This window comes from Danio rerio, chromosome 17 (assembly GCF_052040795.2).
Source record: "Danio rerio strain M-AB ecotype USA chromosome 17, GRCz13ab, whole genome shotgun sequence".
NCBI lineage: Eukaryota > Metazoa > Chordata > Actinopteri > Cypriniformes > Danionidae > Danio > Danio rerio.
Window position 1 is genome coordinate 51,195,001 of NC_141037.1, and position 17,365 is coordinate 51,212,365.

General features: G+C 33.7%; 1 protein-coding gene across 3 annotated transcripts in view; it reads left to right on the forward strand.

Annotated features, from left to right (window-relative positions):
* Positions 1–17,365, forward strand: part of si:dkey-206p8.1 — a 60,773-nt gene that overhangs the window by 13,732 nt on the left and 29,676 nt on the right. For 2 of the 3 annotated variants that reach the window (NM_001442486.1, NM_001442487.1), the window contains exons 3-4: positions 1,675–1,761; positions 11,196–11,316. In NM_001442486.1, the coding sequence (NP_001429415.1) occupies positions 1,675–1,761; positions 11,196–11,316 (208 nt within the window). Of the gene's footprint in view, positions 1–1,674; positions 1,907–11,195; positions 11,317–17,365 lie in introns of all 3 variants that reach the window. The other variant, XM_087288440.1, reaches the window with a different exon arrangement.

The window sequence follows — 17,365 nt, forward strand, 5'->3', positions numbered from 1 at the left end:
TTATTAGTGCCAGATGGGTTGGTCTAAGTATTTCAGAAACTGCTGATCTACTGGGATTTTCATGCATGACAATCTCTAGGGTTTAAAGAGAATGGTCTAAAAAAGAAAAAATATCCAGTAAGCGGAAGTTCCGAGGCCGCAAATGCCTTGTTGAAGAGGTCAGAGGAGAATGGCCAGACTGATTCCAGATGATAAAAAGACAACAGTAACTTAAATAACCACTCGTTACAACCGAGGTATGCAAAGGAGCCTCTCTGAATGCACAATACATCCAACCTTGAGGGGGATAGGCTACAGCAGCAGAAGACCACACCAGGTGCCACTGGCTTGACCAAAGGCTGACCAAAAATTGGACAATAGAAGATTGAAATACATTGCCTTGTCTGATAAATCTCAATTTCTGCTGCAACATTCGGATGGTAGGGTCAAAATTTGGCGTCAACAATAAAGCGTGGATCCATCCTGCATGTATTAACAGTTCAGCCTGCTGTGGTGGTGTAATCGTTTGGGGGATATATTCTTGGCACACTTTGGGCCCATTAGTACCAAATGAGCATTGTGTCAATGCCACAGCCTACCTAAGTATTGTTGCTGATCATGTCCATCACTTTATGACCATATTCTGATGGCTACTTTTAGCAGGATAGCACACCATGTCATAACGCGCAAATCATCTCATACTGGTTTCTTGAACATGACAATGAGTTCACTGTTCTCAAATGGCCTCCACAGTCACCAGAAATTAATCCAATGGAGCACCTTTGGGAAGTGGTGGAATGGAAGATTTGCATCATGGATGTGCAGCCGACAAATCTGCAGCAACTGCAAGATCCTTTCATGTCAATATGGTTCAAAATCTCTGAGGAAAAGCTTCTGTACTTCAGAATCTACAGTATGCCACAAAGGATTAAGACAGTTCTGAAGGCATGGGTCCAACCTGGTACTAGTAAGATGTCCCTAATAAAGTGTATGGTGTTTATGCATGCATGTTGAAAATCTGTTGAACTTTTGTGCTTGGCAATATTTTTTTATGTGAAATGTTGATACATATATGACGGTTCTCTGATTAATAGAAACTTAACAGAAATGTAAAATATTATTTGTTTGTATATTATATACTGTTACTTATTTGATGATCTGAATTCAAACAACAGCTGTATCACAGCTTTTCAAATGTACCAAGAGTTCCAGTTGTACTCTATATATGATTCCAAAATAGCAGCAAGTCACAGCACATACAAACAACAAATCCTGTCATTATCTAGGTCATCGACTATTTTAAGAACAACTTCCTTCTCAGTCAAGTTTTTGTAATGGCACTTGTTAAGAGCGAAAATGATCTTCCCACAGAAGCGATTGTAATGGCATCCCTTTGAAAACACAGAACAAACTCTTTAGCGACTATTTATAGAATGTCCGCAAGCTTTGTGTCTTTCTATAGAGCTAAAAACAGAAGTTGACATAAACGCTAACCAATCAAAATACCCCACAGGCCAAGGGCTATGGAAAAGAGGTTTTATGTTTGCCTGTTTTTCTTATGTTACTTACTGTCCAGCAGCTGAACAAATCAGTATTTCACTGAGCTTGAGTAACTGTCCAGTGTGTGTGCGCGATCATAACAAGAGACTATTCCTGGTGACAAGCATGTCTAATCCTTCACCCGTATAAAATCAGATGGGAAAGCTCTGCAGTTCATTCAGGCGGAGAAGATGTTCTATGAAGTGGCATTGATCGAGCTCACATCGCTGCAGGCCAGCACAGGCAAGTCCACTTTTTTATGGCTTTTTACTTAAAGCTGCTATATAGTGTTGATGATGAGTGGATGTGTGTCTCTTTGATCAGCAAAGCTCTGGGAAAATAAATCAAGGGACCACTATAAATTGTTCTCGGGATTCGACATTAAAAGGTACATGTTTTGATTTAATAAACTACTGATAGCATGTCTTAATTTTAAATAAAACTATTAGCATTTCAAGCATTTATTTGGAAAACGGCAATATGTTAATATAAAGCATTCCATTATCTTAGACTGTATTTTATATATTTACATATGCACTCACACAAATAACATGTGACTCAGGGCCATAAAACCAGTCATAACCAGTCCAATTTTTTTTTTTTTTTTTTTCGGAAATTGAGTCTTGTGCATCATCTAAAAGCAGAATAATCAGTATTTAACTGATGGATGGTTGATGTTGGCCAATGTTTATGGATTTGCAAAATCTGGAATTTAAAAATATGGAGTGTTATCTATTTATTTTTTATTTTATTTTTTTTTTATTTAAAAAAATTCTCTAAAGTTGTTCAAATTAAATTTTTTCTATTAATAATCAAACTGTATGTTTTTATATATTTACAGTTGGAAACATACTAAATATATTGCAACTTGATATTTACTTAATATTTTTATGATTTTTGGAGTAAAAGAAAAAATGTAGAATTTTGAACGAATGTATTTTTTGCCTGTTAGCAAATACAGTACATATAAATATACCCCTGCAACTTAAGACTGATTTTGTGAATGTTTATATAACTTTAAAGTGGTCTCTATTTTCATTTAAAAGATACAGTGTAAAAAAAAAATATGTAAAATGGCAATTTTGATTTCCAGTAATACTGTAAAATTTAAAAGTTTTTTTTTTTTTAATGTACATCCCTAAATAGTTTGTAAAGCAGGAGATCTTACGTAAAATTTACAAGTGATCTCTTATTTCATTTATGAGCTACAGGGTTAAACATTGCTTTAAAATATACAGTATTAGTGACAATTTTTTTCCATTAATATCGTAAAATTTACAGGTTTGCTGTAAATTAACAATTAAAGTTGTGCTGAAAACTACAGTGCGCTTGTACATTTAACTGTATTACTGGTCAAATTTACAAACACAGTTTAATTGAACAGTTATGACTGTGCTGTTGTTTTACAGCACAATAGTAATTGTTAGTTTTAAGTGAACTTGTAAATTTTACGGTATTAATGGCAACCAAAATTGCCTGTTCATTCACTAATTTTCCTTCGACTTAGTCCCTTTATTTATCAGGGCTCGCCACCGCGGAGTGAAGCTTATCCAGCAGTTTTACACAGCGGATCCCCTTCCAGGTGCAACCCAGTACTGGGAAACACCCATACACACTCATTCACACACTTACTCTACTGCCAATTTGGTTCATTCAATTTACCTATTCACCTTATTCTTTGCATATGAGAGGGTGCAGCCATTTGATTCTTTTTGGCTGGAGACTTCCAGTCTTATTCACTTGCATTAATTTTTAGATGTTGAAAACAGCTTGTTATGCTTCTTGATATTGCAAACTGACATTTACTTACAATATAATTCTGCTTTGTTTGTAGAGCTAGTTGTTTGTAAAGCAAGTAGTTTGACCGTTTTCTGCAGTTTATTTTTTCAAGTCGATTCTCCCATAGGGAGCTGAATATGAAGTTAAAACAATAACAAAAACGAGTGCTCTTCTGCATTGAAGAATAAGGTTAATAGCGCATGTCTTTGGATTGTAGGGGAAACTGAAGCACTCGGAGGAAACCCACACAAACACTGAGAGAACATGCAAACTCTTATGTATCTATACATAACTCTATATGTATTTCTTGCAATACTTTAAATTTTACAGCAATTTTTATTGTGTATATACAGTAGCTGTAAATCATTATATAGAGTAAGATGATAACATCAGACAGTCTTCGGGTTGTGATATTGCGCATTGCTTGTATATGATAGTTTAAAAAAATTTAATCTCTAAAATGCTTTATTCTGACTAGTCATCTCAACCACATTCTTAGAAATAAAGGCATCTTTATTGACATCGCTGTTTCCATTAAGAAACTTTAACATCCATTGAATCTTGTCATTTCACAAAAGGCTCTTTTAAAGAAATAACATATTTTTCAAAGGTTAAAATACACTTTGGTTGTGATAGTGCTGATAATTGAGGCTGACTCATGCTGGTTCTTGTATTCTCTCTCAATTTTATCCAATGCCTGATAAGTTGTTGACTGAAACACACTAACAGAACTAAAAGTAATTTTTTTTGTAATTTGCTTTCGAGTAAAAATTATAAATTCCATATACCATTATAGTTGTATTAGGATTCGCAAAATAAAACAAAGCAAATAAATAAATAAATAAAGTTTAAAGCAAATAAAACCTCTTTGGCACTGTACTGAAAGTGAAATTGTTGTTAATCAACAGTCACGTGTATGTTTGTACAGTATTTTACAACAGCTTTAAATGCAGTTCAACGAATCAGAATCAATAACCGGGACTATTCATTTAATAAAATATCTTATGTGACAAAATGCCGAATAGTCTCAGAGTGTTTATGCCCTATGGATGAAACTACTTCTGAGGCATTGAACAGAAGAAGTGGATTGGAAAAAAATTTCCATGTCAAATAAGGCAGAGCCACACCAACCTATTATATAATCACCACTGACCATAGTTTGAAGGTGTTTACCAGGTACAGCAAATGTTTCTGAAAAATTGGCTTTAGCAAACTGTTTTAGAAGCCTGAAACATTCTCCATTTTGTCCAGATTTGTCAAAAATAATGTCAAAAAAAGTTCAGATCATATTTGCTTAAATTAATTTTTTTTCGTCTGTTTTATATTTTTCTATTGCTTTTTTTTTTTTTTTTTGTCTTTGGGTCCGGAGATAGCTTCATAATTAACCCTATGTCATATAACAAAGAAAACAAAAAATAAAACAAAAAAAATAAAAAATGGTAGATAAACATTTTGTATTAAGTACCAGAATATTATGTTCTTAAAAAACAAAGAGCTAAAGCAATTGTTCACTCAAAAATAAAAACTACCCCATAATTTACTCATCCTCCAACCATCCTTGGTGTATATGACTTTATTCTTTTAGAGTAACACAGTTAAAGTAGTTTTATCCAGGCTCTTGCATGCTGTATAATGTTTTTTGTGTAGTAACCATTTATTTGAAGTTTTCAAAATAAATAAATACATCCTAGAACTAACCCATACTCCTGCCAGGGGATTAATGGGGTTAATTATTCCTTTAAGTTCAGTTGTCGCTTACTTGGATATCCAACACAAAAATACTACTCTGTCAGATAATAAAGTTCCAAAGTTGAATGATCCAAAAGAGGTATAATGTTACAGTTTACGAGTAAGCAAATCAATTCAGTGAATAATTCAATGGCTTACTCATAAAGAAGGTATGCGCATTTGCATTCAATAAAAATATTGTTTATCACAAATAGTTTTTGCATCTACAGTTGTCCGCTAGTAAAAGTGCACAAGTTACAAAACACGGACCCAGCAACCAAACCTGTCCCCAAGGTCCTGTCAGAGACCAGGAGAATATTTAACCGAGCTTCATCTTGATTTGCTCTGGGATTCACCAGAATTTATGATGAAGGAGACCCATCGATCTGGTCCAGCGGTGGACGTCTGCCATTCCTCTAACTGTCTGCTCAATGCTGAGACAGCATAGAGCCCTCGCTTGGGCAGCAGAGAATACAAAATTCAAGGGAGATATATGACCAGGCTATACATTACCTCATTAAAGAGCTGTTAAGTATCATGGGAACGCTACCTGATTCAGCATTTTGGCCAAGTTTTATTTCCTTGCTTTGGCATGAGACCTTCTCAGTTTCCGATCATCACTTGGGATACGGCAGTATATTTCTGTAGATATTGTGATACGATCTCTATAGCATTCAACAGATATATTGATCCCATTTAGTAGAGTTGAGTTTAAATATATATATATATATATATATATATATATATATATATATATATATATATATATATATATATATATATATATATATATATATAGCTGAAACCAGAAGTTTACATACACTGTTTAAAAAGGCACATAAACATTTTTTTTTAAAAAGTCAGATGTTATTGTGACTAAACTTTTTCCTTTTTAGGTAAGGTAGGATTATCAAATTTGTTTCTATTATGCTTAATAGTAGAATGATGAGAGAGATTATTTTTGAGAATTTGTTATAACTTTTCTTTAAAGTCAAGTTTACATACAATAAGATTATTATGCCTCTGAAAAAGCTCAGATGATGGTGTCAAGGTTTTGGAAGTTTCTGATTGGCTAATTGACAACATTTAAATTAATTGGAGGCACAACTGTAGAATAGTATGTAAGGAAAACCTCAAACACACTGCTACCTTGTGTGACAACAAGGAAAAACCAACAAGCCAGAATCAACAGAACTATTGATTACAATTTGCTAGATTACAATTTGCTAAATTACACTGGGGAAAAAATAATGACATGTCCTGTGATCTGATGGAACTAAGATTGAACTGTTTGGCCATAATGACCAGTGTTACATTTGGAGGACAAAGGTGAAAGCTTACAAGCCTAAGAACACCATCTCAACTGTGAAGTCTGGGGGCAGCAGCATAATGTTGTGGTGCTGTTTTGCTGCAGGAGGGACTGGTCTACACAGCATACATGGTATCATGAAAAAAGAACATAATGTAGAATATATGTATGTATAAATATGTATAATGTATAAATAAAACCTTTAAAATCAGTTCTCTCATTAACCTGGCATTTAGCAAATGTCAGTCATTTAGGTAATCCTAACAGACCTAAAATAGTAAATGTTTTGTATGATTTACCATCAGACATTTTTTTAAAAAATGGTCAAGTTCCTTTGTTGTTTTTAACCAGGTTAACAAGTTCTTAAACTTCAGGGGGGTGTTTAGACAATTTTCAATCTGGTTTCAGAGCACATCACAGTACAGAGAGCGCTCTTATAAAGATAATCAATGATACACGCCTAAATACAGATTCAGGTAAAATAACAGTGCTGGTATTGTTGGATCTCAGTGCTGCATTTGACACTGTCGATCACAACATACTTCTGGATAGGCTGGAAAACTGGGTTGGGCTGTCTGGCACGGTCCTCAAATGGTTTAGATCTTACCTTGAAGGGAGAGGTTACCATGTCAGTATAGGTGACCATAGGTCGAGGTGGACACCCATGACATGTGGAGTCCCACAAGGCTCGATTCTGGCACCTCTCCTGTTCAACCTTTACATGCTCCCTCTAAGCCAAATAATGAGAAAGAACCAAATCTCCTACCACAGCTATGCTGATGACACTCAGATCTACCTAGCCTTAGTGCCTAATGACTACAGCCCCATTGACACCCTCTGCCAATGCATTGATGAAATGAGCAATTGGATGTGCCAAAACTTTCTTCAGTTAAACAAAGAGAAAACTGAAGTCATTGCGTTTGGCAACAGAGATGAGGTTCTCAAGGTAAATGCGTATCTTGGCACTAAAGGTCAAACGACAAAAAATAAGATCAAGAATCTTGGTGTGACTCTTGAGTCAGATCTGAGTTTCAACAGTCATGTCAAAGCAGTCAGTAAATCAGCATACTATCATCTCAAAAACGTAGCAAGAATCAGATGCTTTGTTTCTAGTGAAGACTTAGAGAAACTTGTTCATGCTTTCATCAGCAGCAGGGTGGATTACTGTAATGGACTCCTCACTGGCCTTCCTAAAAAGACAGTCAGACAGTTGCAGCTCATCCAGAACTCTGCAGCCAGAATTCTAACCAGAACCAGAAAATCAGAGCACATCACACCTGTCCTCAGGTCTTTACACTGGCTGCCAGTTACATTCAGAATAGATTTTAAAGTATTTTTACTGGTCTATAAATCACTAAATGGCCTAGGACCTAAATACATCACAGATATGCTCACTGAATACAAACCTAACAGATCACTCAGATCATTAGGATCATATAAACTAGAAGTTCCAAGAGTTCAGTCAAAGCAGGGTGAATCGGCTTTTAGCCACTATGCCCCCCGCTGCTGGAATCAGCTTCCAGAAATGATCAGATGTGCTCCAACATTAGGCACATTCAAATCAAGACTGAAAACACATCTGTTTAGCTGTGCCTTTACTGAATGAGCACTGTGCTGCGTCCGACAGATTGCACTATCATGTTTTTCTCTTCTTCTTCATTCTTTTATATCACATTTTACCTGTTTTTATGTTTTGTTTTGTTTTTACGCATTTTTATTATTTGTTTTTATTTTTATTTTACTTGTTTCTTTTATTCTTGTTTATGTAAAGCACTTTGAATTGCCATTGTGTATGAAATGTGCTATATAAATAAACTTGCCTTGCCTTGCCTTGCCTTTTTTTAGCGTGTATGTAAACGTCTTTCAACTGTAAATGCATTCCTAAGCTTTTGTATACATAGAATGTTTACGCATTTCCCTTTTTATTTAAGCATAAGCCTTCTGCTTGTGTTGCTTGCATTAAGCCCAAAGTATACTTCCGTATACTAGGGTGTTTGGATAGTGTGCATAGTCTATGCTTATCTCGCACATGTGCATTAATGTCTCTTGGATTAAAATAGTTGGTTTCAAAAGCTCTGCAAAAGTCTGACATTGAATGCTAAGGGTCAAAACTACTTAAAGGCCAGTAAAATTAAAATAAAGTCTGTTAGCATTAAGGGTGTATATATAATCTAGTTTGCTCCAAAACAGTGACAAAATTTAGAATATATAAAACTGATATAAACATCCAGTTTGTCATGTTCGCCTAAATGGATCAACGATTTTATTTTTTTCATGTCACCTCATACTTCAGTTTTTCATCAAATCTTGACCATTCAAATGTTCTCTAGCTTGTATGCCCCCCCCCCCCCCCCTTTTTTTTAAGTCACTTTTTATTTGCCTTCATTTGATGCACTTGATCTCAAGCACTCTCACTGACTGAGATATATGAAAAACTAAACGCTATTGGCTGTTTTTAAAGGAAAGGAGCTACTCTCTCTCTCACCATCTCTTCATTTTTCAGTTGAGATTACATCAAACATCCAATAAAAACTGCACATTTCAAAGTGCCTTCACAGGCCTTTTAAAGGAACACTCCACTTTTGGAGGGAAATATGTTTATTTTAAATTAATTTATTTATTTTAAATTAAGTTAAATAGTTAGAACATTTGTGTAAAAAAAAAAAAAAAGTAATGTTTTTGAATCCATTCAGATTAGCTGTAAAACAATAATTTCAATCAACGATGATGTCAATAATATTAACAATGAATAAAATTTGTCATTATCAAGCTTCCTTGAATGTGCTTGAATGTGCTTAAATAAAGTCCTACTATTACATTATGAAAAATAAATCTATGGTTTGCATTAAACAAAAATGAAGCATTGCAATAAGAAATGGCCTTTTTGCACAATTGTTTTTATATGCATGTTAATTAAATAAACAAGTAATATTTCTGCTACAAAACATAAACGTAAGATTTTAATAAATCATTCAATTCAATGCTGAAAGATGCAAAGCAGTCATCAGTAACTAAATAGAAAAATAGTATTTATGTCAAGGAAGAACAGACAAACAAAAGGAATCTCACTTCTACCACTCTTTATAAGTTTTGCTTTCAGTTTGTGTCATTTTAAATGTGCAGTTTCGTTATGTTCTCTATTAAAACTTTCTATGTTTGTGGAAAAAAACAGGCGAGTCAGCTGACCTAATATATAAGCAGGCAAAGCAGGATTCTCGTGATGACCTCATGCGCAGTACCGTTCTTTGTCATGAGCTGAGGTTTCACTTTAAACTTGAAGGCGAGCTTCTTTGGCGATAATGTATAGTGTTAGATTTTACATTTACGGCTATTTGCGCTGAACACGCAGTGAATGCAACACATCGAAATTTAGTCTATTAAAACAGCTGATCCACCCAAAGTCTTTCTGCACTCTCTCCGAAAACACTCTGGTTGATCTCGGCTGGTGGATCAACATTCACCACGATCGCTCTCATCAAAGCCTTTATTTGTAACTTTGAGTGGGTTTGTAAACATGTGTACTTTTAATTGCGTTGTTTGTGTTACCCGTCATAAAAGCCCTATTATCTAACAGTGTAAAGCCTCGAGTGATTGACAGAAGCAATATAACGGCAGGGAAGAGCAATTCAGCACATTTTAAGAAAAAAACTAAAACAGGTCGCACTACAACCATTATATGCAGTCGCACAAATGCTCCCAAATGTATTATAAGGTGGCATAGATTAAATTTGTATTGCAAATGGCTATTTAGCGGGAAAGCCGTTGGGAGGGGAAACACTGTAAACTATGCAGGACGCCGACCCTCCAGGACCAAGTTTGGGTACCCCTGCTGTAGCCTAAATGCTTAAAATCATAACTGTCAAAACCTATGTGTTGTTGATTACAGTATTACTGTAATTGTTCTTCCAGTATATGTAGGGCTACTGTGTTTTTGTAGAACTGAGAGGCATTTGCTTGGCCAGATTCTGTCCAGAAATGTAATGCTGAGAATGCTAATCTTGTATTAATTTGTAATTTATGAGACCGCAATCAGAAAAGTTGACAATCTATGAACATAATCATGTTTATGACATATTTCTGACAAGTTTTGTTGTCTTGACAAAGACAAAACAGGTTGTGATGTATTTATGTCAACTTGTCATAACAAACAATGTGATCTTTGCATTTAAGATGTCATAACTGAGCATATGCCACTTAATGACAGTTTTCTCATTCACATTCATGACATGCTATGTCATGATTATAAAGATTTAATGACTTCAAATAAAGTGTTATCAGATGTATTAAACTGAATGACATGATATGATAATAATAACTTTATGTAAGACATTTATGTAGATGATCCATAACACTTTTTTTGTGTAGGAAAAAAATCTCATTTTGGGATTATGTGTGTCATACTAACACAATTGAAAACATGCTGAAATGTTTGAAAAACAGTGCACTTTTGGTAATCTGTTGCAATTTAAGTATGCTAAGAGTTTTGAAAATGTACCAACAGCTTGTGAAAATTGTACTAAATCAATAAAAAAAAATTCACTGCATTTCAGAAACACTAAGGGTCATATTTATAAATCATATGTAGTTTTCTTGGAATTGCCTTCCTGAAATGCTCAACGAATCATTCCAGCTGGTCCTGCTAAGCTTCTGTTTTTCATATGTTTGTTTTATTTGTAATAGCATTTGAATGTGTGGGTGTGGTGGCAGAGATCCCTCTTCTCTCCTCCCTCCCTCCTTCCTTTCCTCCCTCCTCGCTGTCTTTTTCAGTCTTGTCACAGTCTACTTGTCAGTGTACGTGTGATTCTCTGTGAATGCTATTGGCATCATCTGTGTGATTTCTGACAGTCTTTGTGTGAATCAGGGTCTCAGGAAGACGGGACATTGGGGTCGTCAGGATGTCTGTCTCAAGAGGAGCTATCAGAACAGGCTTCACAGGCCCAGGATCTTGAGAGACTGGCGCAGCTCTGCATCATGAGCAAAAGGTAAGTGACTGTGAAAATCATACCTCATACATATGCATGGCAGATTGTTTGCACCAGTCTAATTCCAACAAAAATGACATAGCAAATCCATTAAAGCGACAGTTCACTCGTAAATGTTCTGATTGCAAATTATTCAATCATCATTGAGTGGTTCTAAACATTTTGAACAGAAAAGTAGATATTTTAAAGAATGTTGGAAAGCATTTTGCAACATTCTTCAAAATATCCCTTTTTTGTGTGTGTTAAGCAGTAGAAACAAACTCATACAGGAGAGTGAGTAAATGATGACATAATATACATTTTTGGTGTACTGTAACTTTAAGAAAGAGTCATTTTGAGAAAGCATTTGTACTGGTAGAGGGCATTTAATAGCCACTAAGAGTTCTAATGCATAATTAAGGAAGTTTCGATCAATCTTATATAATTTTTCCCAGATTTACACGGATTTATTTGCTTTGTGTGTAACTTTGTGTGTGTGTGTGTGTGTGTGTGTGTGTGTGTGTGTGTGTGTGTGTGTGTGTGTGTGTGTATATATATATATATATATATATATATATATATATATATATATATATATATTTATATATATAGCCCCCCTGTATATTTTCCTCCAATTTCTGTTTAGTGGAGAGAAGATTTTTTTCAACACATTTCTAAACATAATAGCTTTAATAACTCATTTCTAATAACTGTTTTATTTTATCTTTGCCATGATGACGGCTCAGAATATTTCACTAGATATTTTTCAGGATACTCGTATTTAGCTTAAATTGACATTTAAGCTATCCAAAAAAATATATATAGGTTAAAGGGGCTAATAATATTGACCTAAAATGTTTTTTTTTTTTTTTTTTTTTTTTTAATAAAAACTGCTTAGTCTAGTCTAGTCAAAAGTCTAAAGTCAAAAGTCTAGTCAAAGTAAAACAAATAAGACTTTCTCCAAAAGAAAAAAATATTATCATACATACTGTGAATTTCTTTTCTTTGTTAAACATAATTTGGGAAATATTTAAAAAAGAAAAAAAAATCAAAAGGGGGATAATAATTCTGACTTCAACTGTATATTACATATGTCTGGAATTTTTGGTTTTGTTTTGATTTCTTTGTATTTGTCTTTCATACATATTTGTTACTTTTAATGTAAACATATATTTTGGAACTTGGAATGTCTTTAATTTCCCCAAAGGGCAATACAGCAATAACCGACAGTTAACAGCAGCAGGTCACACTCGAACAATGAATAAAATGAATCATAATCAAGTAAAAAAAAAATTAAAATCAACGTACAACTTAAAGCTTAAGTAACCCAACTGCATTTGTAACAAATTAATCAAAATATCTGTTGGACCTTGCCCGTTTTTTTTTTTTTTTTGCTGCTTGTTTGAATTACTTATACATAACATAATTCTGGGCGAAGCAGTGGCGCAGGACATAGTGCTGTGGAGTGTGTGTGTCGATGTTTCCCAGAGATGGGTTGCTGCTGGAAGGGCATCCGCTGCGTAAAAACTTGCTGGATAAGTTGGCTGTGGCGACCCCGGAATAATAAAGGGACTAAGCTGACAAGAAAATGAATGAATGAATGAATGAATGAATAAATAAGATAATTCTTGGGATTTTTTTGTCCACAACTTAATTATTTTATCTTTAATCCACCTAAATTTATTAAGTTAACCTTGTGTTGGGACAACATTAATGAAATGTGTGAAACTCTGCATTTTTACAGTATACAGTCACACAAGATTCATCTTTTTATATTTTTTTACAGTAATTTCAGGTATGAATTAATTTGATGCAATAACAGTTTTTTTCAGTCTCTTTGGTACATTTCTCAGAGTTAAAGTTTGTAAAACAGTAAGTTCATTTCTCGAAACAACACATACAAATGGCAAAACACCATTGATTACCTGCAGAGGCCAGTCTCTTGCTCAAAATTTTTAGTTCATCTCTCAAAATTACATTTCTGAGTCGATGAAGGTGTCAGTGCCATCAGAATGACAAGTCCTTGAGTCATGGTGTACGCGTAAGTCAAATACTTAGTCATGTTGTCAATATAACAGAGTACTCTGGAGAGGTGTTCTGATGTAAACTATGGCTAATTGTATGACTTTGTACTGTAATTTGTTGACAGACCATGTCATTGTGACACAAAAAGGAAAAGACAGTACTGCATAGCACAAAGAAAAAAGAAAACAAAAGTAGAAATGTGAACATAGGACAATCACATTTGAAATGCATCTTAATTAGAAAACGTCAAAAATCACCTGAGAGAAATTTACCAATTGTTTACAGATTTAGAACAAAAGGTTGGATGGAAATGTCTAGAAAAATCCATTATGACTAAATATGATGACAACCTGTTCAGTAATTTTGCATGTTAAGACTTACACCATAAATGAACAATTAAATGTTGTAGGGGGTAAGACTATTCAGACAGAGACCAAAATAATACATACAGTTGTCATTTATTCCGCATTAGGAATCCCTTGTTATACAAAGTCAAGCATGTGCTCATAGGCAGAGCGCAAGAGAAAGGTGACTTGTGTTATGTGAGTCTCCAGGTTTCAGATGTTATTGGGACACTCCAAGTAAGGTGTCCTGTTTCTTCCGGGGGCTTAACATGATGAGGCACCCTTTTGTAAGGCCAACACCACAAACTGTACACTCAAGGACATATATGACCCCTGGTTGGCACTGGTTAAGGACTTAAAGCATTTAACCCGATTGTCCCGGAGACGGAGACAGCTTGTTGGTGCCACAGAAGAGAGGATAACATTAAAGTTGAATGAGAACGAGATTGTTTTATTGCTGTTTTATTTGTTTGTTTTATTTTATTGCTAATAAGATTATGTTTCACAAGACAATGAGTTGTGCGGGAGAGATCCACGCCATTTGTATGTAATCCGTTAAACTCTTTGGGCAACTTGAATATGTAGACGATCTGATAGTTAAATATGGTGTAAGTTGTTTATGAATCTGTAAAAAAAAAATTAATGTGTAAAATTTACAGTAAAAAAAAAAAATGTCCAGAAATGTATCTTGAAAAACACAGACATTTACACAGACAAAACAAAAACATGTTGTGATAAAAAAAAAAGTCATATAATGAATCAAAGGTATGAGTAAGATTTTTTTATTAACATTTATTTATTTATTTTTATTTTTTTTGGTCAACAGCATCTCCAGCAGAAATGATATCTAAAGATGCTGTTTTAAATCATAAAGAAATCAGTGTTTTTTTAAACTAATGAAGACAGCAAAAGTCTATGATTCATTTTCATTATTTAGTCTGACATGTTTACTGCTCCAAAATATTTCTTTAAAAAAATTAAGTATATTGTTTTCAAAGAGAAAAATATGTAATAATTTTTACCCAGACATATAAAAACAATATATTTTAGAGCAGTAATCACAATACTGTGAATCCATGAACTTTGTATCCAAGTATATTATACCATTGGAATCTTATACCAGTCCATGCCTATTGTTAAACAATATCATTGAGACACACATACAATTAAATTGCATGTTAAACTCTAATATAAGATTTTCTGGAGATGCTCAACTGAAATGGTTACCTGTCAAGTATGGAAAAATAGCTAATAAAAGTTTTCCTTTGTTAGGCCTCTTTTTTCTGACTGACTGCTGTGCCCCGTGTTTCTGCGCGTTCGGTGTGATTGGCTCCTAATAGTATTATTTTAAGAGTTTACACTTAGCTGATGATTGATTATAAAGCTTATTTGGCTTGCTGTTCCAGGAGAAAACCCTGAGCTTATAAGATACTCGAAGCCTGGTGCTCCCTCCAGTTTGCAAGGTGAGAGGGGAGTTTGAGCTTTTAGGAGAGGGAGTTTCTTTTTAATTAATACTATTGTAGACATTTGATATTCTTATATCACTTGTCATATCAATATTTTATGGTCATTTATTTTTTTATTTGTTTATTTGACACCCCACATATACCCCAAATATTTTTCTATTTATTTTACATGTAACTATCTTTTAGAATTTTATATATATATATATATATATATATATATATATATATATATATATATATATATATATATATATATATATATATATGTTTATTATGATTGGTCTTAAACTGTAGTTTAAGCAATATAGATTGAATAGGAAGTGTTTCCACCTTCTAAATGTTTTAGTGCCGGTCAGGAAATGCTCTTGTAGCTGAGAGCTTTGCCATGTTGTGTCCGATCAAATGTCCTGTGAGGACAATCCAAAACAGTGCAAACCAACACCAGCCCATCACTTATTAAACAGCACTATAATAACCACACTGACTTATGTATTGGCTTTAAAATCATACTGTAGAGTGTTTCAAGAGAGAAATATGGAAGACATTAAAATACTGCCATACTGTATGTCTTATGAATATAAAATAAGTCCTAATGTTATTTTTAATGTTTTATAATGCTTGCATAATGTCACATAAACATCATTGTCACAAATTCATCATACAAAATTATAAAATTGTAGCATATTTGAAAACACTGTTAACTCTCTGGGGTCTGAGGTGATTTTGGGGTCCCTAAGACCTTCTGATATGTCCTGACATTTGTGCTTATTTCAGATACTTATTACAAAGTATTGACCAATCTTTTTATTTTTTATTTTTTGCATTCTGCTGGATGGATCTATATATATATATATATATGTGTTTGTGTGTGTGTGTGTGTGTGTGTGTGTGTGTGTGTGTGTGTGTGTGTGTGTGTGTGTGTGTGTGTGTGTGTGTGTGTGTGTGTGTGTGTGTGTGTGTGTGTGTGGTTTTGGAGGAAAAAAATGTAGCTGAAATAAGGTCAAAAAACCACACTCAGTAGGCCTGGATAAGACTTTTGAGTAATCAGTCTAGTAGGCTAGAATATTTACTAAAAAAGTATGTAAAATTATTCTATTTTAATTAATAAGGTTAAAATAAATCATTTGCCATAATTTCATATCTGCTTAGTTTAAGTTTCATCTGCTTAGTTGAAGAACATAAGTTTCATGTTCTTGACCTTGTTTTCTTAAAATCTTGTAAGTTATCATTTAAAGTGACAAAAATATGTTATCATTTTAGCTAATTGTTTATTAGCTTGCAGAGTGATGTTTATTAGCACATTTTAATGTGTTAACCTGCTTATTTTACATATCTCAAAGTCCTTGTGAAATCAAAATAGTCTTAAGGATCTCTAGTGTGCTCCAAAACAGTGACGACATTTAAATTACGAAGATATAAACATTCCAAGCTTGCAGTTTGTCATTTCTGACTAAATAGATTAACTGTTTTTTTTTTTTGTTTTTTTTTTTCAGTTTTAGTTTCTCTTCAAATCTTCTGACCAATCAAATGCTTTAATATTTTCCACCCTGTCTTCATCTTTCAATTCAAATTTCGTTACACATCAAACAAAAAGGTACAATTAAAACAACTTCACTGGACCTTTAATGCTACTAAATGCTACAACACTGCATTACTAACTATCAAGCAATACATTTATTGTGGCAAAAAGCACAATTAATAGTGCATGTGTGTCCTTTTGTCTACTTTTAGGTAAGTAAGGAATAGCTGTTATAGTTTTAAACCGCCATTATGTATTACAAAGTCATTTAAAATGTATATTGAAAGGTCATTTATAAAGAATTTTGCACATATTCTAAACACTTTGCTAAATAGAATCACTAAATGCTATGTAGATACTAAAAAGAACCTTTTGGCATGGTTAAGATGTTATATAGCACTATACATAGATATTTACATTAGATGCCACCTACACTATTGTTGTCTGTTGGAAGGAATGCATCAATAGAGCCGCCATTTTAGTACAGGGTAACGCTTCTTTGAAATGAATGTGGGACCAAGATGTAGTGGAGGACTAGCCATTGAAAGCCAGAGATATATACACATGCATACATATATCTATGATCTGGAGCTTTCCCACTCAGTATCCAAATTTATATATGTAAAAAAAAAAAAAAAAAAAAAAAAAAAAAAATATATATATATATATATATATATATATATATATATATATATATATTTATGAAGAATATTATC